General features: G+C 40.3%; 2 protein-coding genes across 3 annotated transcripts in view; both read right to left on the minus strand.

Moving 5' to 3' along the window:
- Positions 1 to 1,664: 1,664 nt before the first annotated feature.
- On the minus strand, positions 1,665 to 7,344 carry LOC134649359 (contactin). The gene is made up of 3 exons (XM_063504074.1): positions 3,885 to 7,344; positions 3,257 to 3,442; positions 1,665 to 2,178 (listed from the first exon to the last, which is right to left on the minus strand). Exons 1-3 carry the CDS (start codon positions 7,320 to 7,322, stop codon positions 1,867 to 1,869), a joined length of 3,936 nt encoding a protein of 1,311 aa, XP_063360144.1. The 5' UTR covers positions 7,323 to 7,344; the 3' UTR covers positions 1,665 to 1,866.
- Positions 7,345 to 10,616: 3,272 nt separating this feature from the next.
- The window catches only part of LOC134649367 (uncharacterized), a 32,891-nt gene continuing 17,230 nt past the window's right edge, over positions 10,617 to 26,277 (minus strand). For both annotated transcript variants that reach the window (XM_063504086.1, XM_063504085.1), the window contains exons 3-8: positions 23,281 to 23,357; positions 13,096 to 18,718; positions 12,682 to 12,848; positions 12,140 to 12,351; positions 11,302 to 11,492; positions 10,617 to 11,001 (exon numbers count right to left, since the gene is read on the minus strand). In XM_063504086.1, the coding sequence (XP_063360156.1) occupies positions 10,777 to 11,001; positions 11,302 to 11,492; positions 12,140 to 12,351; positions 12,682 to 12,848; positions 13,096 to 18,699 (6,399 nt within the window). In that variant the 5' untranslated portion in view covers positions 18,700 to 18,718; positions 23,281 to 23,357 and the 3' untranslated portion in view covers positions 10,617 to 10,776. The remainder of the gene's footprint in view (positions 11,002 to 11,301; positions 11,493 to 12,139; positions 12,352 to 12,681; positions 12,849 to 13,095; positions 18,719 to 23,280; positions 23,358 to 26,277) is intronic.

A 26,277-nucleotide genomic window follows, 5' to 3' on the forward strand; every position in this document is an offset into this window, starting at 1 on the left:
CTTATTGACGTAGCGGCGAAAAGGTTAAGGAGTTAATAAATTGCGTTAAGTAGATATGAAACAGCACTAAATATTTAGGTGTCATATTATTTATCTTCAAAGACAAAGTAAGTTTCAAGTATAAAAACATTTATTTCACGAAACTTTTAATATTAAACATTACGTACAAAGATTTCAACATGTTTAAGGCAATTTTAAATTACATTTTTTATTGTAATGGGCTTGGTGGAGTTTTCCAGCTAGAGTTGCGAATATTTAGTTTTGTTTTAGCAATATGAAAAATTGATGTTTTTTCTTGATAACAAAAACCTTTGATAACAAATTCCTGATACATCAGGCGTCAAATGGAAAGTATAAGTAGCCAAAAATGTTGTAACACACAATTATCACCAAAGGAATAAGCTGAATAAAGGCTGGCGTCCACTAGACTCGCCGAGTCGATTCGAAACGCGTAGCGGCAGAAATTCGCCTGACGAGCAATACCTACGCGCGGAGATTCGAATCGGCGCGCCGCGGCTATTAGTCAATGGACGCAGTTGCATAGAAAATATAGGAGGCGAATTATTGCTATTCGATTCGATTCGCCTCGGCGAGTTTAGTGGACCCATACTTATCGACGCGGATTCGGCGAAAGCCGATAGTAAACAGCATAAACGGCTGCGGTTTGGTTCGGCTCCGTTCGGCCGTCGACGGCCGACGCGTCGGCGTCTTTTTCGCTCTTATTGCGTGGACATAAAGTTTCATTTCTATTGGCATTGCCGATTCCGCGTCGATAAGTTTGGGGAGACCCTTAAGGATTGTAACGATGTGTTGCATTATATTTGATCACCACTCATTTGATGCCGACTGTACCTACACAACCCCACTGCTTCACTTAATCACTTTGTAGTTTGTACTATACATATGACCATAATTATAAAAAAATAGGCAATTAGACGCATAATGATATATTTTGACCACGCGGCACGATACACGCAAAATTATGGTCACCTCTATTGTTAATGACATGAAAATTTAACCTTTTCCACACCGTGTCAAACACAAAAGCTGTCACTCAGACGCCACATCATTGAAGTGTCAAAACTGATGTTGAACTTTATGTATATGCGCGTAGGTCGATGTTGCTCTGTGGTCTGTAGTCGGTTTTTGGGGTTGAACCTACGGTGCGGATACATCGGTCATTGGCGTCCAAAAGGTTAAGGATGGCATGTTCTGGGTCAGTGTCGAGCACTCAGCCATCTACTTTATGTGACGTTACGCGAAAATATTGTCATTATGCGTGTAACTGAAAATAGCTTATCCTAAACGAAGAAAATGGCTCGGATTGTAGAAGTAAAAAATAATAATTTTAAAACGATAAGTCTCAGTGTTGACGCAGCGAAAATTTTCATTTTAAACAAATGTATAAACAACACATTGGAAAATATTTACATACATCTCTTACATCTAAATCAAAATTGTGATATGGACTTCCATATATCATTAGTCTTAGATCATTAGGTGATGAGATTTTATCCTGGCTTATTGTCAATAGTAAATCGACTTGGAATGTTAGTTAAAATAGTAAGTTATTCTAACTTAACTTATAGAAAATATAGTGCATGAGAGTCTAAATTATTTAAAGCTAAGAAAACAGTAAAAGAGTAAATTATAGAAATTGAAAAAATATATAAAATGTAGAGTAAAATGGGCGGGATAATTCACAACCTCGCAAGTTGTGCAAATAAAGAAATATTTATCAATTTACGTCTTTTAGTACAAAAATATAGCTTCAAACTTCAATGTAAAAATATAGGTATAAGCTATTGCAATATCATAATCAGACCTTAGTTACTAAAGCTACGCAAAATAAGGACAGAATAAACATCACGATAGCAGCCATCTAAAGGCCGAGAGACCTAGAAATAGTGAGAAAAGAGATCCTAAAGCTAAGCTTGCTTTGTGGGCTGAGTTGCCCCTTACGTAGTACCCTAGAGAATCGCTGTGGTAGTCACCCATTTGGAAGGTTATTGGGGGAGAGGACATACGGCCGTCGCCTCCGTTGGAATAGGCCAGGACTCGGAGGTTGTAGGTCTTGCCTGGTATGAGGTTGTTGACGTATGCTTCGAGTTTGTGCTCCACGGGTATGATGGTGTCGTTCGCCGTGCTCATGTCTTGGTCGGTCTCCCATACTCGCACCTGTAAAATGATAAGGAACCAATCAGACACGGATGCAGATATTCATTTAGATACTTCATGTGTGGACTTTAGTAAATTACAGCTTTGAATGATTCACGTTTAGTTTCACTAGACTTATATCGACCGGCATATGAACCGTGATTAGCTTTTGTATTGTTTTCGAGCTCCCGATATTTCGACGCAGTTACATGCATCTTGTTCACGGGTAACGGTTCATATCCCGGTCGATATAAGTTTGGTCAGTTAGTCAAAACCCAATACAGACGTCCAGTCAGTGGGAAGAGAGGCAATTGTATCCACGTCGTACTAAATGAGAGCACGAATCACTTAGAATCACTCTGTGTTAAGCGCACACCTTGCAAGAGAAATCTAACTTCTCACTCAATTTAACTATACTGGCCATAAGTGGTCAATATTAGACCTTTTTCCATTGTCATAAAGTTTACTTTACAAATGATCAGTTTACCGAGTACAATGGTAACTAATCGCCTAATAAATCACACTGACCTTGCAGCCAATGAGGATACAGTGACATTAGACGCGCAAGCTGAGGTTGACAAAACCACAAGTAGGTTATATAAGTCGTCTGGGCTTGGCTTCCAATTAATTTAGCTCAGTCCATTTCTTGATACGATAATCATATCAATATCGCAGGGAACGCGAACGGTGGAATGAGGGCAGCGCACGGTCCTTGTGGGACCTATGTTAACGTCTTTCGGGTGTTGTAACGATGATAATAACGGTAATATTACGAAGCGGTATTGAAACACAAAAATGTGAAGATTCTCTTGTAATAACCGGTCTCTCAACATCTTGAGCTTTTTTGACTACAATGGTAGCACACAAGCACACCTACGGCTTGCCTGATGGAAAACAAAACGGCTACTTGCAGCGTGAGGATCCGCACCAATGTAATAATAAACCGCGTACCACAACGTCTGTTGGCTACAAAAGCTCAACGGTTCCACCTCGAAAGTCATCGTACGACTCTTCGAGTCTCAGAACTTCGAGTCGAGTTCGAGTGAGTTCGAGCCTTTTGTGAGAACGGCAGATTATTTGAATTAAATGTAAAGCAGACCTTGTAGCCAATAAGCGGTTCCTCCTCATCCGTGGGTTGCACGTAGCGCCACACGACGCGCACCGTGCTCGGGTTGACGGCCCACACGTTGACGGAGGCCGGGGGCTTCTGCGGCGCCTTGCGGTACGTGCGCTCCAGGTAGCGCTCGCTCTCGGGACCCTCGCCCGCCGAGTTGAATGCCATTACCTAAAACAATATCAGACATTAGTCTTTCTTAACTACCATGTTCTCAAGTTAGAAGTGTAATGGTGCACCCGTAACGAAAGCTCAAAATAAAATTATTCGCGCGGGTCGGGTCGGGTCGGGTGCAAAACACTGCTCTAAATTCTATCATTTTTCCGTTGAATTCTACAGAAGCCCGGGCCCGACACGACACGTCACGTGCCTTAATGGCCTCCAACGCTTTTGAAGGCGCTTAAAAAATATATATTGTATAAAAACTACATATGGGCTGTTGAACTGGATTGGATTGGGAATTGAACATACAAATACTGAGTATGTATTCTTCCTGTATATGTATTGTATAACTGTGTACTTATACTGGAATAAATAATATTCTATTCTATTTTATTCCAAAAAAAACAATGCCCAATAATTCAATTATGAATTTAACTTATTATATACATACCTTCACGAAGTAATATGTATCAGGCTGCAACCCGACAATGAGGGCCCAAGCGCGGGTAGTTCTGGACAAGAAGTAGATACACTCTTCCTCCTTGTTGGCCTGCTTCCAATACTTCAGGCGGTGGCCGATGAGCTTGCCACGGAGCCTCTCACGGGACTGGTCTATCGGGCTCCAAGTCACGTTGAGGGACGTAGAGTTGTAGGAAAGTGCTGACACCAACTGCGGAGCGACCTGAGGCATATCTTCAGCAGAGTATATTGTTACTATTTCGCTCTCAGGACCCGCGCCCAAGTCATTAAAAGCTTGTACTTTAACATCGTACGGCGTATAGAAATACTCATGCACTATACGCACAACATGACTACCAACATTCCCATATTCCTTTAGCAAGAGGGACTGGAATTCGACTTCAGATCCATTTCTACGCCAGAATATTTTATAATGTATTCCCGGTCCATTCTGCAAATGCTTCGGCAGAGGAGTCCAGGCGATTGTAAGATCACCAATTTTGCCACCACCTCCACCGACGTTCGCGGGTGCTTGATAAGGTTTGTCAGCTAACGTCGAAAATTGTGGGCTGGGTGCTGAAGGTTTGCCGATTCCGAGGAAGTTTATAGCTTGAACTCTGAATTCGTAAACCGACCACGGATGCAGGGTGACGGGGACGACCGCTCGCTTGCGCCCGTTGTAACGATCTACCTCCATCACGTTGGCGATATTTTCCGCAATGGTAGTCCATGTAGAGTTCCAATTGGTTCGACCGGTGATCGCGTAGCCAGTGATCGGTCGCCCGTTAGAATTACTGTCGGTCCATTCGAGGGTCACAGTGTTTTTCAAAACGTTCAAAATTTGCAGCCCGCCCGGAGGACCTGGCGGACCCTCGATTCGCAGTTGTGTGTGGCTGGATATGCGACCGATAGCTGCTTTAACAATGCACTCGTAATCGCCGACATCGGAAAGACTAACATTATAGATGGTAAGTTCTCCACCATCAATTTTAATTCTTTTGTCAGCATAAAGATCGGCTGCTTCCTTCATGCGTATGCCGTTGTGATTCCAGAGGTAAGCGGTGTCTAAGAGTGTGTCAACTTCAGCGCTACAATGTAAAAAGATTACTTGGCCAACTTGCGTTGTTACGCGCGGAGGGAGACGCACGAGGAATCGGGGAGCGCGTAAAACGATCAGTCGTCCTCTACTCTCATCAGACCCGTACTGGTTCTTGGCAACACAAGTGTATATTCCTTCATCATCTCTGGAAATTTGTCTGATGATCAGATTCCCATTCTCAGTGATAAATCGTTTTCCACCAGCACCTATTACATTTCCATCTTTCTTCCATGTAAATGATGGTCTGGGTGCCGCTTCTGGATTACATCTCAAAGTTACATTTCCTCCTTCTGAGCCATATGTTTCTAATTCAAGGGGTCTTTTCTTAAATGATGGTTTCAATGATAATACTCTCAGCTGCCCTGTGGAATATCTTGCTTTCAACTGATTCTTGGCTTCACACTGGTACATTCCGGGGTCCCTTGCAGGATCTAAGTGCTTTATAGTTAACACATTATCCTGAATTATATATCGGTCCCTGTCTTCTAATTCTAAACTTTCCATAGAAAGTTTATTGCCATTTTTCCACCAAGTGTAATTGACGTCTGGGATACCAAAGGCTTCACAATTCCAATGCAGCTCACCCTTGTTGTCAACATGCTTGTCAGCCAATGGTATAGTAAAGTTTGGTTCTGCCTGTACTTTTAAGAACACGCTGTTAGATATGCGCGCCCGATCGTTGCTGACGTCACAAATGTACTCTCCCTCATCCTCAACGCCAACGTTGGAAATAGTCAAAACACGATCGTAATTACTTAGTCTTGCTCGTCTTGGCATAGGACTATTCTTCCTGGTCCAATTGTACGAAGGCACTGGATATCCAAATGAAACACATTCTAACCTAACTTCTTGACCGACAATTGGAGCATCCGGAAACAGCTTGGGAAAATTGTTGGGGAATTTAAGCTGCTGATAATCAGAATGGGGAAAAACAGACAGTGAGAAAAATGGGCCATTGCGACCCATGTCTGAAACTTTGCTCATCACATTACAACTATAATTGCCATTATCAATCGATTCGAGGGCAGAAAAGTATACTCCGCCATCTGAAGACACGAACACTCGCTTATCCTCTTCTACAAGGTTTGGGAAATAATTACGAGCCCATAAGAAATTCACAGATGGATAGTAAGACGGAGGATCACAGTACATGACTTTGCCCCAGTATTGTTTCCCACTCTCCATAGGTCTTTTCTGATTAAATTCTCTAATAAATCCAAATGAGAGTCGGACTGATTCAGAGCGGATGACACCATATTTGTTTGAAGCAGTGCAATGATATTTAGCATTATCTTTATCCGCATCTGGATAATAAATCATCAAAGTTCCACCACTTACAATAAATCTAGTATCATCCAATGGGTTGATTTCAGTGAATACAGGGCTGTCAACTTGGTAGTCTTCTCTGAACCACTTATAAACAGGTGTGGGATACCCTCCCGCAACACAAGTTAGCTGCACAAAATGGCTGCGGAGAGGGTCATATATTGTGTCTACTGGCTCTTTTGTAAAATAAGGTCCCCTCGGAATTCTCTCTGGATCATAAACATCTAAGCCATAGGTGAAGGATCTAGTATCCTCCATTAGAAACTTTAACCTTTGAGGCTGACCTTCACAAATAAAATGATAATATTGAGTACCTTCTACAGCAGATAGGCCCCAGCGACCATCATGTTGTGAGAACTTGTATACTAAGTAATCCCGGGGCAGCAAATTGTAGCTGTTGTAAATGGATGTGACATCTTCAAAAAACGCATTTTCAAGACCTGACAGCTGAGAACCATCTAAATCGTTAGACCAGTATCCAGGTGACTGTTGATGCGCTCCAATGTACCAGGAACCCTTTTGAGGATCTATTTTCATTAGAGTAGTAATGATAAATCCATGTTCCTCTGGAGTATTCACTGCCACCAAGTCTGATTCGTATGCTTGGCAGATCTTCCGGGCGTCGTTCCGCGGACGATTAGGCGACTTCGTAAAGCGGTAACAAGATTCTCTAAATCGAATCCAATTGGGAGGACATTTGTACCTTTCCTCGTAGTCTAAACCTGCGTAGTAACTAGCGGTGTTCTGCGGGTCCACTTCATTGTCACCATCGCGATAGGGGTCCGAGTCGAAACCTTCGTTATAAAACGTACTTTGTGACAATTGTGACTGCTGGTAATCTTGATTGACTGGGAAACTGCCGTACGGTATTTGAGGATTAGAACGATATGTGCTGTTCTGCGTATTGTCAGAGGGAAATTGTTGCGGCGGGAAGTTCTGGTTATAAGGATCTAGTTGCCCGTAACCGCAACCCGTTACTGCTAACAATAACAATATATTCTTCATTTTCCTGCTGGAACAAAAACAACGGTTTAATAAACAAGAAACAACATAAACCCATCACAAATAACGAGCTTTTCTCACCAGAACTAACTTTTAATAAAATCCTCAAAACCTCTAAACAATATTATACTCTTATTTATACATGTTTTTATAGAAAAACTGTTAAAATTAAAAGAATTTACAATAACATAACAAGGTAAACGCAAGCCTCGCCCATTCCGTCATCAACGGTAACGAACAGTGTTGCCAAAAATCTGTATTCAGCTCCACATGATTTGTCAATTCAATGAAATAAGTAAGTAAAGTTATACGTAAATTAACGTCTTTACTATCAGGTTTTTATAAGAAATGATTTCTGAAAAACGTATTCTATGCAAAGTCCGTCTTGTCTATCAAAATATTCAGGTTTTTTTTTACCTCCTTCCTGACCATGTGTCCTTTCACTGGCAGCATTATCTTTACCATAAGGGTAAATTGTTAATTGGTTGACATCCGGTCCGTAATATACTCTTTAAAGAGTAATCGGTAGTTTTCATTTGGTAGAAGGTTTCCCTAACAAGTAAATAGTTTAGGTTGTTTATTTTTTTTTACTAATATTTTTAAAAGAAGTTTTACAATCGTTTACAGACGTTCGCAACCAGAAATCTCTCAATTGACACAGATTCCACATTGACAGAAACGCTAGTGATGCGACCGATTTTTTTATAGAATTCGTTCATTTAATTCACGTGGTGTTATCGATTCGAATCGAATAGTAATCGAGAATTTGATAGACGGTTTAAACTCTCGCGCGAGCCACGAGACGAGCCGCGAGCCGCGCCACGAGACGAGAGTGTAAGCGGTGGGCTCGCGGCTCGTCTCGTGGCTCGCAAGCTCGTCGAGCTAATATAATTTAAACACTAACGGCACGGCATAAGGTTTATAACCGAATGACAAACCGAACGCGAGTGTAAACGGTGGACTCGCGTCTCGTGGCTCGTCTCGTGGCTCGCGCGAGAGTTTAAACCGTGGGTCAGACGAGTCAGCTAGAATACGTTTTCTAGGCAAATTAGACTCTCGCGCGAGCCACAAGACGAGCCGCGAGCCGCGGCTCGTCTCGTGGCTCGCGCGAGAGTCTAATCTGCGTATTCATTTTCATATATTTTGATTGTTATAGCATGGTTATAGCCATGCTCGCGTATGCAAGAGTGACAGCGAGGCAGATAACGAAATTTTGAGTGACCCAAAATGGACCGAGATTGTTACTCGAAATTTACGAATTTCAATTTTCGCTACACTACACTATTTATCTATGACACGTTTGAATTGTGTTTTATCGTTAATTTGCAAATGAAATGATTATATTCTAGAATGTGAGACCTGCTTAATTTAATTTTTTACTCATTTGTTTTATATCGCCGCGAAGTGTATTAAGAATTTAAGTCCACCATGGCGAGGATAACGAGATAACGTCAAGGCACGCAAAGCAATGCAACTTCTATGACAAAACTCGCATGTTTGTAAACAGTAAGTAGAATTTTCCTTTCATTATTAGATGCGCATACATGGGACTTTCAATATTTGGGAGCCAAGGAAATTTTCAGGTTTAAATCCAAACCGATATCCCAAATATTTTACCATCGCCATACTTTACCTTTGAGAAAATCATTATATACTTACTTTTGGACTTTTTAAAACTTTTGTAGGGAAATTTATTAAAATTCGGTTTCCACATGTCAAGCCTCCGTTTGTATTTCAATCTCTCTGTTGTTTTAAGTCGGCAGTATGAAACAACAGACCTATGAAAATAAAAAACCTTTTATTCTGAATTGTTCACATTTATTTTTTATGTTATCAACCAGACGGTGTCAATAATTACAATAATACTTAAATGTAGGTACAGACAGGTATTAATTGTATCCATTCAGAAAAGTATACACACTGTAGAAATCAGTTACAATAATTACATTTAGTTTTCATACCAAATCCCGCGTTTACTAGTCCTTCTAAGTTTCATCACAGATTATTCATGTACTTCTTCGTTTCAACTATTTCAAAGGAATAAGTAGATAGGGCGGAATACGGTCTTAAAATACAGAGTAAAAACTGCTACCATCCATACAATGTTCCAAAATACTATTTCCAGGCTAAATAAATACCAAATAGTCTCTCATTGGTTCTATTCAGACAAGATAGAGCTCCAAAATAAGTTAAAAATAGGTATTCTGTTTACAATCCATCTTATTTACAGACTTAATATTTTGCGATATGATTTAATAAATTTTCCTAATATCTTACAGAACTGTATAAATAATAAAAACATAACTGTTACAAATAATTGTAAATTAATTGTACAATAATTAACATATTGGGAATATTATTATAATAATAGCAAACATAACAATGTATTCACTATTGAAAAGAAATTAATAGAATAATCTCATAATAATAAATGATGAATTTAATTTATAATTTTAACATTTTAAAAATATAACAGTGTCAGTGATGTATTAGTTAAATAATATCAAGGGTAAAGTGATGGAAGCCCTGAACAGTGGACACTGCAGGGCAGGAGCTGCTCACAACCTATCTAGTCGCATACAATACCTATGAATTGCACTTGCTAATGTCCTTTGTAATTTAAGTACAGCAATCATGTGCTAAGGCTTTTTCCAACCCTGTGACTGATACCTCTGCACCAACTCCTCACTCGAGCCTACAGATATTAATAATATATCAAGCATTATTATTGCACACACATTTAAGATAGGTACATATATGCTAAAGTCTGATCCTAGACTGTGGTAACTTTATTTCGTTATTTCAATTATTATATTATTTTAAAATTATATTATTCTAACTATTATCAAACTTCCACTTCAATCACTTCATTTGCTATCTATCTAGTCCAATATACACCATTCACCACATATGTTTTTATGAGTAGGTAGCACCAATTTTTTACAAATTTCTACAAACTATATACACTATATACACATTGTTCATTAGAACATCAACACAAACTATAAGTTAATGGCTGCCTACACATTAATTTAATGAAATTATTTGTTCTTAAATGAGATACAGCTTTGTTAAGATTAAAATAATCAGTCGAAGTATTAAGATCTCGTTGAGCCACTCGAGCCTGTAAAAGGACGTGAATGGCTTAAGTGCTTTAGACGAAACCACGCAGATGTCGTGCACCTCCTGCCTTGCTAGCGCGGCCGCCATGTGAGTGACCGCGAATAGCGAAGTTTGCTTCCTGCTCCTGCTTATTTATCTTGTTGCTGGTTTTCCCGCCATTACGTATTAACGTGAAATACTGAGGGCAGCATACATGCGCCTCGTTTTCTCTCCTTACGACGACGCTTCCGCTACGCGTATTACTACCAGCATGCCTTTTGAACTTTTGTCTTTTCTACATATCTTAGATCTGTGCTCATGTTACACACTTGCACTTCTGCGAACACTGATGGTGTCAGCTAACAAGGACAGTCTCGACCTTGAGCAGCTGCCGTAGCTTGTCGGTGACCCTGACGAGGGCCACCTTGCTCGCTCGCACGTTCACCTTCTCGCCCGCGCACAATAGCTGGTGGCACTGTGCCCGTTCAAGAAACTCCTGGGTTCTGATCTCGCGAAGCAGTTCCTTCGGCGATCCCGAGCCGCAGTGGATCTGCTTCAGCAGGCTGTCTTTTGATTTTATCTGTAAATAATATGATGCAAATAAGCAACTTTGGAATAGAAGCAATGACTTGCATAAAAACTGTAGAGAAGGAACTTCTAAATATAGGGAGTAAGTAACTACCAGTAGTTACCTTAATTTTGAATTTTGAATATATGTTATATTTTGAACTACATGTAGATATTTATTTTTACACAAGAACGTTTTACACCAATACCTGCACTTGCTTTTACATTTGACGCATTGTCACGGATTGGTAATTTTGGTAAATCTGACAAGCCCATTAGCTTATTATGACATTTTATAACCATTGATACACACCTGTAATAAGTTGGTGATGTCCTGTAGTAAGCACCACAGCCCGTCCGACTGCTGGCCAGGCGCGGGCCGTAGACTGTAGAACGGTGGCAACGGCGCCTCCGTGCATTGGATCTCGATTGTGGCGTCCGGGGGCGGTGGTGGCGTTGCGGGTGGAGGGGACGCTAGCGCGTCGCACCCGTACTCTTCCTTGTCTGCAATAATAAATTAAAATTTAATGGGACAATCTTGCACAAATCGTTATCATCTTATGGCGCTATTCATAAACGTTTGGCAAATCTAATAAGCTGTTGATAATCGTTCGTCCCTATCTGCATTTGTCATTTGTGTTTGTTAGAATGAGACAAAATTTAACAGATGTTTGTAAGACGTTGCTAAGTTTCATGAAGAAGGGCGTTAGTCCTACAGCTCGATGTGCTAGTTTATTATGTTGTGTTATCTCAACATTTCCAATTACGAATCTGGATATGGCAAAACTAAATACCCTACCCCTTAAATAACCTCCCACTCTTTACGAATCTGACATGACCATGTTCTAGTAAAAGAAGTGATGTATTATCATGCCGCGATCAGAAAGGGATTAGAAATAACAGATTTCCATACACTTACGTCAAAATCAATATGGATTGACAGCTATCTCAATCCCTTTCTAATCGCGATTCAGTAATAACTAACCGGTGATGGTCATGTACACCAGTAGTCCCATTAGTTTGGCCGCCGGTCTCTCCGCGAGCTCCTGAGATGATTAATGATTATAACCCCGCCCCGCATACGTTCCGAGCAGGTGGTCCGCTCCATAAGAGAGCAAATGAGGGACTAATGTGTAATGATGGTAACTAACCGATGATAGCCGTCGGCGGCGGGAACACCCACGGCTCCGCGGCCGTTCCCTGCACGTCCGCGATATGCAATCGCAGAAGTTTGGCCGCCGATCCCTCCGCGAGCTCTTCAGGTGTTTGCCCCGCATACGTTCCGAGCAGGGGGTCCGCTCCGTAAGAAAGCAGCAGGCGGATTACTTCTATGCGGCTGTTCTCGCATGCCTCGTGTAAAGGTCTGCAAATAGAAATTACAACTTTAAAGATAAATACTGATATACCTATAATGATTAGGTGGTCAGCTAGTCGGCTTCGATACAAAAATTGACAATTTATCCCAAAAAAACTTGTTGGCTTTTAAGCGGAAACTTAAACAAGAAAGCTATATTTAATAACTTCAAAGATAACTGCGTCATCCAGTGGTGGATTCTGGATTTTGTTTTGGAAGGGGCTTGAATTTGGGCTTGAGGCTTAAGAGGCTCAAGGTTAAGGCCAAAGAGTCAAGATTTAACTATTAGTAAAACGACTACTGGCGTCATCAAGAAAAATAATCATGTGCCTTACTTACCTAATACCTCCCTGCGCAGCAGCGGAGACGTTGGCCCCGTATTGTAACAGCAGCCTCGCGATCCGAACATGACCCTTCGCCGCTGCCACGTGTAAGGGCGTGAAACCCGCGTTGTCTTTTGCGGTCGGCTCCGCCCCTAGCTTCTCCAGACAGTACGCCACGCAATCCTGAAATGAAAAGATAAACATTCAAATATGGAACATTATCTTTCAAAACTTTTAATGCGGTTGGATTGAATAATTTTGAAGCATCATTTCAGTTGAATATTGTTCTCTTGAATTTAATTTTTCTTCTTTTTATGCTTAAGAAAATATATTATGATACTGCAGTCCTTTTTTACTTTCTACTCTTTTCAAATAAGTAATATATATTAATTTGACAACATTTTAATTTATTTTTATAACAGAAACTTACCGTATAACCCAATCTCGCTGCGCGGTGAAGATGTGATTCTCCGATGCTCTTGTTAATAAACCAGCCTTTGATTTCTTTCTGGATGTCGTGGACTGACTCAGGACTAGGCTTCGACGCTGGCCGGCGCGCTTGTTTGATCGAATCGTCTCTTCGGATGATTTTTTTCTTCTTGCGGATGTAATCAAAACCAGAACTGAACTTTCTTCTCCCAAACAAACGTTTCAACCGCCTTTTACTACTTGCTTCTGTTGTGCCCGGAGAACTACCCTCTTCTTTTGAGGTATCCTTATCATTCTTGTCGTCTGGAGATGGACTTTTTTCTTTTTTGATCTTTGGAGTGGAAACATCTTTAACTTTCTTGTTTGCTAAAGATTTCAATAAATTGTTTCTTTTCTTCAAGCGCATCAGACGCCCTTTAGCATCGTTTCTTTTTAGTGACTTTGTACTCCTAAGTCCATCTCGTATAGAACTAGATCTGCGTTTCATTTTGTCCTTCATTATTTTCTTAGGCTTGTTCTTCGCCTTAGTTTCCAGTTCTTTCTTAATTTCTACTGGTTTGTCTACTTTAACGTCATCTTCTTCCTCGTCTCTACAGGAGGTCGGTGGTGCTGATGCTGGCCTTTCGTCTCCAAAAACTTCTTTAATTGTTGCTCGCTGCTTTATAACTCTACTTTCTGTTCTTGTCCTAGACTTTAATACAACCGGGGAAAATTCTTCTGTAGCACCCATAAGGCCATCTGTGTTATTGATAAAGGCATTTCTAAATTGTGACACAGTTTCTTTCCTAAATGCACCCAAATAATAAATGTCTTCCATCAATTTCTCTTTCTTTGCACTCAAAATTCCTCTCGTACCGCTTTTCATGAGACCTAAGCTGGGTGTCGGTAGTAATTCAGTCGGGTTGATACTTTTCGGAATGATCTTAGGTGTATTATTGAGTTTGTCTTCTTTATCTTTCGATTTTTTCTTCTCATCTTTCTTGCCATACTTTTCCATGAGGACATCTACTATAGAACTTCCCTTCTTTTTGATTTTCGTCGAGAACCCTGTAGAGGTGGAAGCTTCAGAATCAGAATGGAGTCTATTGTTATGAACAACTGAGCAACTAGAATTAGAATCGAGATCACTGTCTAGGGCTGACTTATCAGGACGTCTGGCATACAAATCATCAGTTGCTGCAGAGGGGGCTGAAGACGGCGCTGGGGAAAGTGGAGCTGGGTCTAAGTCCGGCAAAGAAGTAGAACCCCTTGAAAATAACGTGTTCGCGCCTTTAACAAAAGGTCCACCGGAGCGTCCTCGAGGAATAGCAATAAGTCTGCTTGGCATGCGAAGTGAGCGCTTGTATCTATACAGCTCTTCTTCCCATCCTGGATGAAAATCGGAACCATCTCCAAAACCTGCTTTTCGAGCTGGAGTAGAACTGGCGCTACTGCTAACATTATTATCTTGTTTCTTCGTGGGAGACGATTTTACGGGAGTTTTATTGTTAATAGGCGTTGTTTTGGAATCTTCTGTCTTAATAGTTTTACGTACTCTCAGCCTGCTAGCTACGGTTAGGTCTTCATCTTCACTCTCAGAGCTTGTATCATCCTTACGTTTATCATTTTTAGTGTTATCTGTAGATAACGATTTCCCTTTCAATCTTGAATTTTTTCTAATTAATTTGCCTTTAGTAGGTTTTTCTTCTTTATCGTTTCCGGTTTTATCATTGTTCTTTTTTGTAAATTTACTAACATCTACATCACAGCATTCTAGTTTAACATAAACTGACATATCTTTAAACATAGCATATTTGAGGCGCTCATTACGTTCTTTTTCTTTTATTATCTTGCTTTTAATTAATGGTTCGTCATCGTCAGTAGACTCTGATTCTTCTTTTATGACGGTTTTTATTGGTTCTTTTTGTTTTGTAACGTGCTTCATAGGTGTAGTGCTTGTAGATGTGGTTGATTCACTTTTATCTGACATTGACTTACGCTTTAAGGGCGATCTTGTGAATTTCTCGCCATCCTTATGTTTTTTGTTGTTCTTAGATTTATCACTCTTAGCAATATCTTTTGTAACCGATGATTTTGATAAAATATCTTTTCTTGAATTTTGATTTACAATTGGTTCTTTTAAATTAGTTTGTTTTTGTATTCTGATACTTTCTTTAATTTCCGTTTTATTTACAATAGGTTCTCTAATAGCTGGTACTTTGTTCGAGTCTGGTTTATTTTGGGTCAGAGGTTTAGGTATAGAGGAATTGTCGATAGGGTGTTTTAGATCATTTATAGTTTTAGCCACTATTTGATTTTCCATTTCATCAGTATCTATGGGCTCTTGTTTAATTACAATATTGGGAGTAGGTTCACTAGGAGTTATTTCAGACGTTGCAATCGTAGTCGTAGATTTCTCACCACTAGCTGAAATTTCTTGTTCTATCGTTTCAGTGCGTTTCCTACGCGGCTTCTTTTTATGACATCCTATTTTCAATTGTTCCATAAAGTTATCACAGGCGCTTGCCCAATCTAAGTCTTCCGGGGCATTAGAAATGCACTCGGTGTCTAAAAAGTTTTCAGTTTTAATCGATATCACGGCATCTTTTTCTATCTCCTCTATATTCATCGGCTCAGATTTTATATCTGATAATAACGACGCGATTGGCTTTTCAGTCTTTATAACAGATTCCAACCTAAGATCTTCTCGTATTTGATTGAAAAGATGTTGTTTTTGTGATTTTGGAGTAGGCTTTAGATTTTCGTGATTTCCTATTGGTACACCAAGTTTTGTTTCAGGTTTCAAATGACCATCTTGAGATGGAGGCATAACTTTTAATTCTGCCTTCGTTCGTATCCTCGAAGCTACATCATTTTCTGGAGATTTACTCATCGGATCTAAAGTAGTTGGATCCACTTTTTGATAATCTGATTCTTTTAACACTGAGTCTATAGCTTTAGGCATGTGTACTTGATGTCCCATGGGTGCATTTATTTTATTAGTGTTAGATTTGCCTAAATTGCCATTTTTACCTGCCAAGTCGATATCGTTTTCCTTTGTCAAATCTGTTATTTCAACCTCAGAGTCATCTACATCATCTATGACTATAAGTTCTGGTATTGTCCTCGGTCTAGTGACTTCCGGATGCTTCGTTTCCAAACTATTTCTTAGTATGCTTAAAACTCGTTTGTCCGCTGGTACTCCACTATGAGGATCTAATGGATGGGTGTGCATATCTCTATGGTTCGGAATTTTTTGTATAACCTGGCGGCTATTACTAGACGAATTTCTGTCTGGAGCATACTGTGGGTGATAGTCTCTGACATCTCTGCTGAGAACCTCGGGTGGATAGGGATACCTATGGTTTACATGACGGTGTTCATGATAGACACTGGACGTGACCGGTCGCTTGTGATCACCCGGATAAGCCTCGTAACGTTTATGAGCACTGTAACTGTAGACAGGTTGGCTAGCTAGCTCATGTTGTTCCCGCGCCGTGCGACTAGACCGGTCTGATATCCGACTGTCGGCTGTCCAGGTCTCATACCTGACAATTTTCTCCGGAATGTTGCTAACAATAGGTCCCGCGGGCCGCTTCCTTTCCTCAATTACAAAGTGCCGGTCGTCGCGGATTCTACTCTCAAGATGACGTTCTTCAGGAATCGTTGTGGTGAGATCTATGCGAGGTATTGCGTATTCAGGTCGAGTAGCAATCGGAATACTATATTTAGTGCGATCATGATACCTTTGGTGACGGGGATCGGGCGGATAGGCTTCTACGATGGGCCGAGGTGCTTCATGTGTACCATTATACCGTACCGGTGGATGGCCAGGAGCTACGGCGGAGCTATTGTTATTGTTAGTTTCTCTGTATTGAGTAAAGTCAGGCGCAAAGTCGACTTTGTGAGACGCACCAAATGGGGGCACGTGTTGAGGAGGAACGTGTCGACTGTTAGGCAATTGCCGCGGTTGCAACGGCAAGTTCTTATTTTCAAGCGACGCTGAGTCGACAGCATCGTCTACGGTTGTAGAAGAATCTGCTGAATTTTTTACAGTTTTTACAGATAAATCTAAAGGAGACTCTTTTTTCTGTTTTGTTTGATTCATTTGATTGACTAACGACGTCACTGACACAGTCATACGTTGCTGTTGGCTCGGGAAGCCAGGCTTTGTTGCTGGTCGAGCACTAGATTGAACATGATTTGACGTGGGATATTCATACGAAGGTTTAGGTGCCGCTGAATGTCGGTGACCAGTCCTTGTCTGCTGATGATTTTGAGCTACGGGCACCGGCACCGTCGGTTGATAGCGCACGGAAGAAGTCGATGGACTCTGGTACAGGTAACTCCTTGCGTCTACCGCTCGGTTGCTGCTGGGATAATCTACAGGCCGTTGCGTCGGTAAACGCGCCGAGTCATGAGGGTGCGGTGCAGGTGCGCGATCTGGTGGCCTCGCTGCGTAGTGCGCACTCATAGCATCCATTGAGGGATGCTTATATTGGATTTGATAATGCTCTTTAAACACTTCTGTTCGCTGACTCGGCACGGTTTGTGCTGCAGTTTGTGTTTGTCGATACCCAGGATATGATTGTTGGGGATCGTATTTTCTTGGAGGAATAGCATGCTGCCGCTCGTAATGCATTGGCGTCCGAGCAAAATGCGAAGATTCGTGACGCGGCAGCGTTGCATAAACTTGTGGCGACCGTCTATCACCCGTTGTGAGTGTTTGCGGGTGGTGTATGGGCGGTACACGGTCATTATGCGGATGCGGTGCGGGAGGCTGAGCGGCTGGCAGCGCGTAGCGTGTTGCCGGTGGACTATGCGTGGCCGTCTCCCGCAGCCGGGTCGTCGCATGCTGCGGCACCGCACTGGACAGCCTCGCATAGGTTTGCTGAGGACTGCTATGTCGCGGCGGCGCAGACGGTTGAGGCGACGCTACCAATGGCCCGTGGGAACCTCTACTAGGGTCTGTCATGTTTGAATCATAGTGGTACCGCGGGTAACCTTCAGGTGGACGTGACGCGGTATAATGATCCGGAGGGCGGCCGGAAGCTGAATGCTCGACGGGTCGTGCCGTAGGTGTCTGCACGCGATGCAAAGGTGCGCGGTACTGTGCCGTGCTGGGCTCGGGATGCGGCTCGGGCGTCGGCTGCGGCTGCAGCGGGGCGGCCGACGGGGGCCGCGCGGGGGACGGACACGGCACCGCCGGCGCGGGGGCGGGGGACGGCAGGGTGCGCTGCGGCGGCTTGCGAATAATATGTGTCGGAGGTGAGAGCGCGTCCATCGGCTCCTCCTCGTCCTCGGGCTCGGGCAGCTCGCGCCGCTTCTCGGCCGCCTCGCGCATCACTGTGGCCTTATGTATTATGTGGGGCTCCGGCTCCAGGGGCTCGGAAGGCGGCCGCGGTGGTGCAGCGGTCGCGGCAGGCGCAGGTGTCGAAGGCGGGGCGGCCGCGGCGGACGGCGGGCGCGAGGAAGGCGCGGGGGCGCCGGACTGGCCTGGAGCGCCCTCTTCGTGAGGCGGCGCACCCGCGGGCCACATTGGCTGTCCGCTGCCTTCCGCCTGCGCTTGCTTGGGTAAACCCATGAAGTACTGGCGAGTCCCTTCCAGTACATTATTGATGTCCATACTCCGGCTAGATCACCACCTGAAACGAAAGAGCTACTTTAATACACGATACTCACTCATATCTACTTAAAAGTAAAAAGTTTATTGAAAACATCCATAAAAGGGGAGTAATTGTAAATGGCAGGGAAATCATTAATCGTTACGAGTCGTGAATGTCGAAGACAAGTTGCCGAAGGTGCGATGGGGTCGTTACCCGCGGGCTGCCCTTGAGCGTACTTCGCCCTCAAGCGTATATAATTATCGCGTATATATGTTTATACGCACACTTGTATCGCACAGAAACTTCCGTATGACTCGATATACCTACTTAGTTGTGAAAAAGTTTACTGACCTCCAAACGGTAGGTAAGTAGTGTTAATAAATAACCAAATCCTTTTTGATACGTGACTGTACTTTATTCTTGTAATCGCGGAGTTGTTAACGTTTAGTATTTCACGGAACAGGAAAAAAGTTAAATCGTGTCAACTTTTCACAGCAAAAATGTTTGCGGTTTCTCTGAGGAACGATCCATGGCCTTGTTACTGCGACCTAATTAGTTATTAATTACCTAATAAATAGATATAGGTTGAATGCAATATACCTATACCGACCTACTCTTCTTTATTTCTTATACACGTACCTACATGTTTAATGCCGCTTGCATAGCTCTATTAAATTAACGAATTACTTAACATTTGGGCTATTCCTTATTGTTTGCTACAATCTTAGTTTCTTTACGAGATAGTGTGTGTATTTTAGCAAAATAAGACACATAGCTAGGGTTGCCAGATGGTCGGGATTCGGCGGGATTCTCCCGATTTTTAGCATGTGTTCCCGATTCCCGACAAAGTGAAAATTGTCCCGAAAAACAGCTTCACGTTATAAAACAATAATTTCAAGTACCGAACTGTCGTCGAGCGAGCGAGCGACCCGCGTCGAGCCCATCAGCGCGCGCGCGGGGCGCGCGTGACGAGATTGGGTAGAGCAGCTAACGTAGTGCCAATAATGTAAAATATCGTTGTTTTTAATACAATTAATTTAATTTGAATGGTTTTTATCCCGACTTAAGGCCCAAAATCCCGAAAAAATTATATTTTTTCCCGATAATAGCACACTTCGATCTGGCAACCCTACACATAGCCCCCAGCAACATGACACCTATGTAGGTAACTTAAAGTTAGTTTCAGTTAAGTGAGGCCATAATATTTTTATATTGGTAGGTAAGTACGATGTACATCAGTGGGGCGTGTCCATAAAACCCGATTCCCACCGGCTTGCCTGTTTTTGGACGTTTGAGCAGAGTTGTAAAGGAAATATGTAAGCCAAATAAACCCCGGCTTGCCTATGGATATGTTTGACGCGCCGCTACTTGTACATTTAGCTTGTCCATATGCATACAACGTTTATTCCTTTCATGAATGCACTTACATCGGTTCGCCGTAAAATTTGCTCGCGTTGTCATGGAGGCGCGCTTGTGCTGAACGAATCGATAGGGCACCGGAACGACTCCCGCCCGGGACAACAAAGGCTTATACCTACGATTTGCATGTTTCAGATAACTGATAGATAAATCGGGCTGTAGTAAAAGTAAATTACTTCTTCGTTTACTCTAAAACATTTTTTACCTATTAGTAAAAAATAAAACGACTTGTCTGTCCAAGTCCCTATTCCGAACGAAAGTAAACTTTGATTTTTCTTTGTTAAAACTTGGATTGAATGACTTTGTAAGTCAATTGCGTTAAAACTTAGAAGTCGCTCATACAACATTTGTTTCTTAACCATCCTATTAATTTGTTTAATTTGATATGTATTTGATATGTTAATTAGGTTACCTACCAGTTTTCAACTTGTTTATTTTCCTGCTGCTAATACTTGTTGAAGTATGAAAGGTTAAAATAATGTTTGTAATTTTCAGTTTTAACCTTATTATGTTGCTATTAACTCTTGGTTGCTCGAATCATTAATTAAAAAGAAAGCTTTTACATTCTCATCATTGTTGTTTGATTTAGCATCGATTGATCGATAACCACACGTCTCGCACGCGAGCTATATACCAGACGGTTGCGTGTATGCAAGATGCAATTATGCATGCACTTGCACGGCTTCCGTTATGAGGCTTAACCATTGGAAAACATACTTTTACCAAGCACTTAAGCACCCCGCTCTTAGAGGAAACACTGTTATTAAAACTGCTACGAGATATGTATAAATATGAATTGCTATCGTAAAACTACAGGAAAGCCAAAAGTTTAATGATTAATATAGCAGTCTGTGTATTTATATGCGTTCCACCCAGAGATGTGACTTATTTGAAATACTTGTATTTAAAATGCAAATACTAAATGCAAAATACCTATTTTGTATTTTGTATTTAAATACCTTTTGAAGAAAACTATTTTGTATTTTATTTGAAATAGTTTTTGGGACCTATTTTCTATTTTCAAAATACAAAATACTTTATAGTAGGTAATGTAGGTAGGAGTTACAATCTCTTCTGATGTTACAATCCTGGCAACTCTCTCATACTGTTGAATCTGTTTAGTAACGTCGCACATGACCACAAGCGTAGCGAGTGGTTAAAAAAGTGGAATCTTGAGTGTTGCGAGGGTTTCAAGGTACGTGAGGAGAACAAACTTTTCTGCCCTGATGAAACTTTTCTGCACAAACGAGACGTTTTCATCACACTAACGAGAGGCATTATACTAGCTGTAAAACATTACAAATCTAAATTAATGCTTTTAAAAATTGTCCGTTATAAACCATCATCCATCCATCCTTCCGGTTAATATGAGCGAACAACTAGAAATTTGCACTTAGAGGACTGATTGACACACTGTTTTCAAAGAATGAAGATATTTTGAGTAATACTTTTTAATTCAGACTAGGTATTCACTATTCAGAGTACCTTTTATCGCAAAGTATTTGTATTTTTAAAAAGTATTTTGAAAATACCTATTTCGTATTTTGTATTTTAAATACAAATTCAAAAACTATTTTGTATTTTGCATTTGAAATAGTATATCAAGGAAGTATTTGTATTTTGTATTTAAATACTTTTTATAAAGTATTTTTCACATCTCTGGTTCCACCGTAGCTTGGGTAACAAACTCACTTTGAGTTGTCAGCATAAAGACATTATTAAGAGCCAACAGGAGTGGTCATTTCTCCATACAAACGTACTCGACTGTTTCCTCCGTGAGTTTTGAAGCTAGAGCAATGATTTTTTCAACACAGATTAATATTGTCAATATCTGTGTCGGACTCTTGCTTTTTTTGATATTTTTCTTTTTTAAGGCGCTAGAGCCCTTCAAAAATGGCCAAAATGGCCTAATTGACTATGTCGCAATGAGAGGCGTGGTATTTAAAACTGATATCAATTAGCCAAAAAAGCAAAACGGTCCGACGCAGATAATTTTATAATCATTTAGATTTCCAAATTTGGTTACGATTGGTTAAGTTTTGGAGGAGGAAACAGTCGAGTACGAAACCTCGATTTTTGAGATTTTTACGCAGGACTTTACGCCTTGTCCTTATCGCACTAGTTATAGGAGCCGCTTCCGTTAGCGAGACGGGTATATTTACCTAAAATATTTAAATGTCAGCTCCTGTTTCGTCTTAATAACGTCTGGTTTGTTTGCCTAGACAGGTGAACCCGTCCGCAAAGTCTTTGTCGTTTGGCAATCGACTTAGAAGTCTAGACAGATCGTATAAGGTGAACAGAATAATTTACTGTCACATCATTTGAGAGAGATAGATCCAAAAGAGGCTTAAAGTTCAAAAACCTGTCAGTTAGTTGAACCTGACTTCGGAGAAAAACTTCTGTAAGTGACACATGTAATCTCAGTGTTCCGTTACGTATCTACGTAACACTTCTATTTGTATTTGCTATACCCTATTCAAGACCAATGTGATACCATAAGGTATGTGTATATCGGCTGAATATGTGCCATGGATTGCAAAAAATATATGAATAATTAATTCAATTTTGCTTACGGAACATTAGGGCAGTATAAAACACTAAATAAGCTTTCATTAATACGTGTACCTATCGGTAAAGTCGGTCAAGCGGGAAGCGAGAAGGGAACAGGTTTAAATTTAGATGTCCAGTCACTTCGGATTCAGTTATACGTCAGTTTTATAAATATTTACTTATGGAGATCTGATGTATACAATATACACGCACCGCGGCAGATAACATTGTTCCGTTTGTTTACTTCTGTACTTTCAGCAGGGCAACATTTTCTAAACACTTTCAGTCTGAATAAAACATTACATTTGGCAGTTTTTATTAAAGGATCTTCTCGCACAAAACTATGCAAGTTTTACGTGCGTACGTATTTCAGATAAATGCGTAGAACATCCAAGACTCAAGGACAAAATAAGTGTGTCATTACTTGTGATTAACATCATACATATACCTATACATGCAGTGAATTAGAACCTAGAGGTTAAAATTTCGCCGCCTCTTCGCATTCAGTTCTCGAAACGATATGGTAAAATTAGTAATAGGCCATTCCTACATTCCTATTCTCCGTTAGAATATTTTTTGTATTCCTACTGTAAATTAGACTATTAATAAGTAAGTATTATTTGTGTGAATACCTTTGTCAACAGCTACCCTGCTTGATGTGAGTGCTCCTTTATCGCGTTCATGACTATGTATTTGCTTCCCATGCGATCTGAAACAAGGTAGAAGGATGGTGAATATTTGCTAAAACTATACTACTGTGATCAATTCTAGGCTTAACCATAGTATAATTAATTACTATAGGTACAGAGTAACCTAACCTATCTCCTATTTATAAAAAGTTTTAATCTGTGGGCCCCTTTAGTCTCATAAGGTGGTACTTAAAATTGAATGCGGGTTTCTCGGTTGCACCCTAAAAGATTTCGACAACCTTTCTAACACAATTAGCAGCCTACTATCTGCAACGACTTGTAAATCGACACAATCAAATTAGATGTAGTCTCGTGTTTGTAATTCATGTTTAGGTGATTAGGTGTAAATGTTGAGATCAGACTTAATACCTATGTACATAAAAATAGACTCGGAAAACTGTATTCTAGACCTAACCTAACATCTATCTGTTATGCAAATTTTAGATTTATATATGATTTAAGCAGACATTGACCCAATTCAAAGTGAGTCCATGCAAACAAAGCGCTCGTTCAAATGGAAATGTATTTGAATAAGAAAGCAGACAACGGACGGCTGAATAATTCCAATATGGAGGCGCGACTGTAGGTAGGTAGGCTATATGACGACATTATTTGAATCATTCTAATAATAACATTGTTTATCTGATTTATCTCCGATAATTGCATGTCTTAGGATGATGGTCATCAAAGTGCATTTGGGATATGGTTTGCATTTTGCACTTTAAGACGGGTCGACCACGTCATGTTTTGTGGAATTGTCAATTGCAAACCGTCAAAAACGCAATTCGAAATTAATTACGGTTTAAATTTGAAGTGATCACATGAGGGCCGTTCCGTTTACCTGATTTGCGATGTCACGTGCTGCTAAAAACACGTCGAATCGCACCCTAGTTCGATAACTTCGATGTAATTTGATAACTTGAGTGATAGTGATGATGTCACCTGTATAAAATTCGACTCGGATAAAGTGTCAAACATCGACAAACAAAAAAAGTGGCCGCAATGAAACAGTTGTTTTCTATATTTACTTACATAAATATTAGTTTAATATAATAAAAATAATATGCTGTAATACCTTACTCATAATTTAGAGACAGAAAATAATACAGAGACAGATTTCCATGTTGTAACATTAATAACGATGTTAACAATGGTAAATATTGTTACATATTATGTGTTGGTATGGTAGGTATACATAAAAGGTAGGTAGTTTGTTTCTAAGTATTCATTTCTCAACCATCGATTGGTGTATTATTGTAGTTAGATAGAGAGGGAACGATAACAATGATAAGATAAATCAACTACCTAATTTCCAAAAAAGTGCCAATACACTTGTTAAAAGTGTATATCGATCTTACACTATTCACGTAAATATTTTTCCACGCACACATAATTCCTAATTGCGTTAGTGTGTGTTGCCGTGCCCACAGCTGTGCGAGGTCATTGCCCCGAGCCGCGAAACAAGGTGACTCGCGCGTCTGGTTTTTATTCTTCCTTCGATTGATCGTCTTTTACGACTGTGTTCGCGAATTTATCGTAATTATCATAAATGTTCGATACGTGGTAGCTTGCTTTTTGAATATTTTACTTCATTACTTTGGTAAATGTTTTAATCCTTGTTCGAGCGATATTCGTTTTTACGATTTTACGTTATTGACATTAGCTTACGTACGTGTTAACGAACTAATTCGAATTTATTATTATTTTTGTTTACACACCAGACCTCTGTGATGTTTACTCTAGTCTAGAGGTGCTTTCGTGACTGTGTTACTTAAGTAATAAATATATTGTGCTTATGCATAATATTAAGGTGTAAACAGGTTACCATACATAACATATGAATTAATATCGGGTAGTTTAGTGTTGTTTAAAAATATGTCCATTTACATTTTGCTGGGACATCACTCATCAGTCTTCCGTGACCACACCACAGCACAGCTAGTGCAACCTGGCTGAAACTTTAGTACCTAACAAAGCTATAACTTAGCTTAGTTTATCCAAAGTCAGTCATTACAAAGTCAATATTCTGTGAGTAAATACAAATAAAATAATGTAACTACAACATCGAAGACCATTCACGTAAAACTCGTAAAAGGCATTGGATCGCACTAATACAAAATATGTATAATTATACCTAGTGCAATGCAACCAGGGTTGTCAATCAATGTAATTCATTTCAATAAAGTGTTAACGGTGGACCTTAATGTCTAAAAAAGAAACGAAATATGGACGATTTAACATGTTGTATATTATAGAGATGAGCATCTTTTACACCTTAAAAGGATGGGGTAGAAATGTTTTAGGTAACGATGACGTCCACGTAACAGAAGAAGGCCTCCAACAACATGGGCTGAATATACACAACCGATTGTTGTACAGATTCGATTTGGTATGTATATTTGTATAAAAAAAATTAAAAAGCATATCGTGTAAAGATTTACATTTTACCCAGAGTCTAGAAATAACGTAAGAACCAAAGAATATAATACTCACTAGGAGAAGAACGGTAACTCCATACAAAAAAATGTCCCCTTCCGTTTATACTAGTGGCGCCCTTGTTGTGTACCAATGTAACTAAAGTTAACAACCGGTTTAGCCTGGCGGGTAATTGGTAGCTAGGTAGTAATTCTGTTGATGTTTCATATATGAAAGATGCAAATAAGTACCTCAAGGACAGGCTGCTATTTATTACCCCTTGTTTGTGGTATTATCAATTTATTTAAATAAAAGGAATATTTATGTTTATAACATTGTATTATTTATTAAAACACGTTTTACATATAGAAATATACACGGAAAACTAAACCCTGACAACTTAATAAAAATATAGACGTTAATATAGCACATTCACAAAGTTTTCAGTATAATACAAATAACTTTAGGCATGCCTACCTATTACACTATTTGTCGTATATTTGCAATGTAAACCCACTTTACACA

Source organism: Cydia amplana, chromosome 7, assembly GCF_948474715.1.
Source record: "Cydia amplana chromosome 7, ilCydAmpl1.1, whole genome shotgun sequence".
Taxonomy (NCBI): domain Eukaryota; kingdom Metazoa; phylum Arthropoda; class Insecta; order Lepidoptera; family Tortricidae; genus Cydia; species Cydia amplana.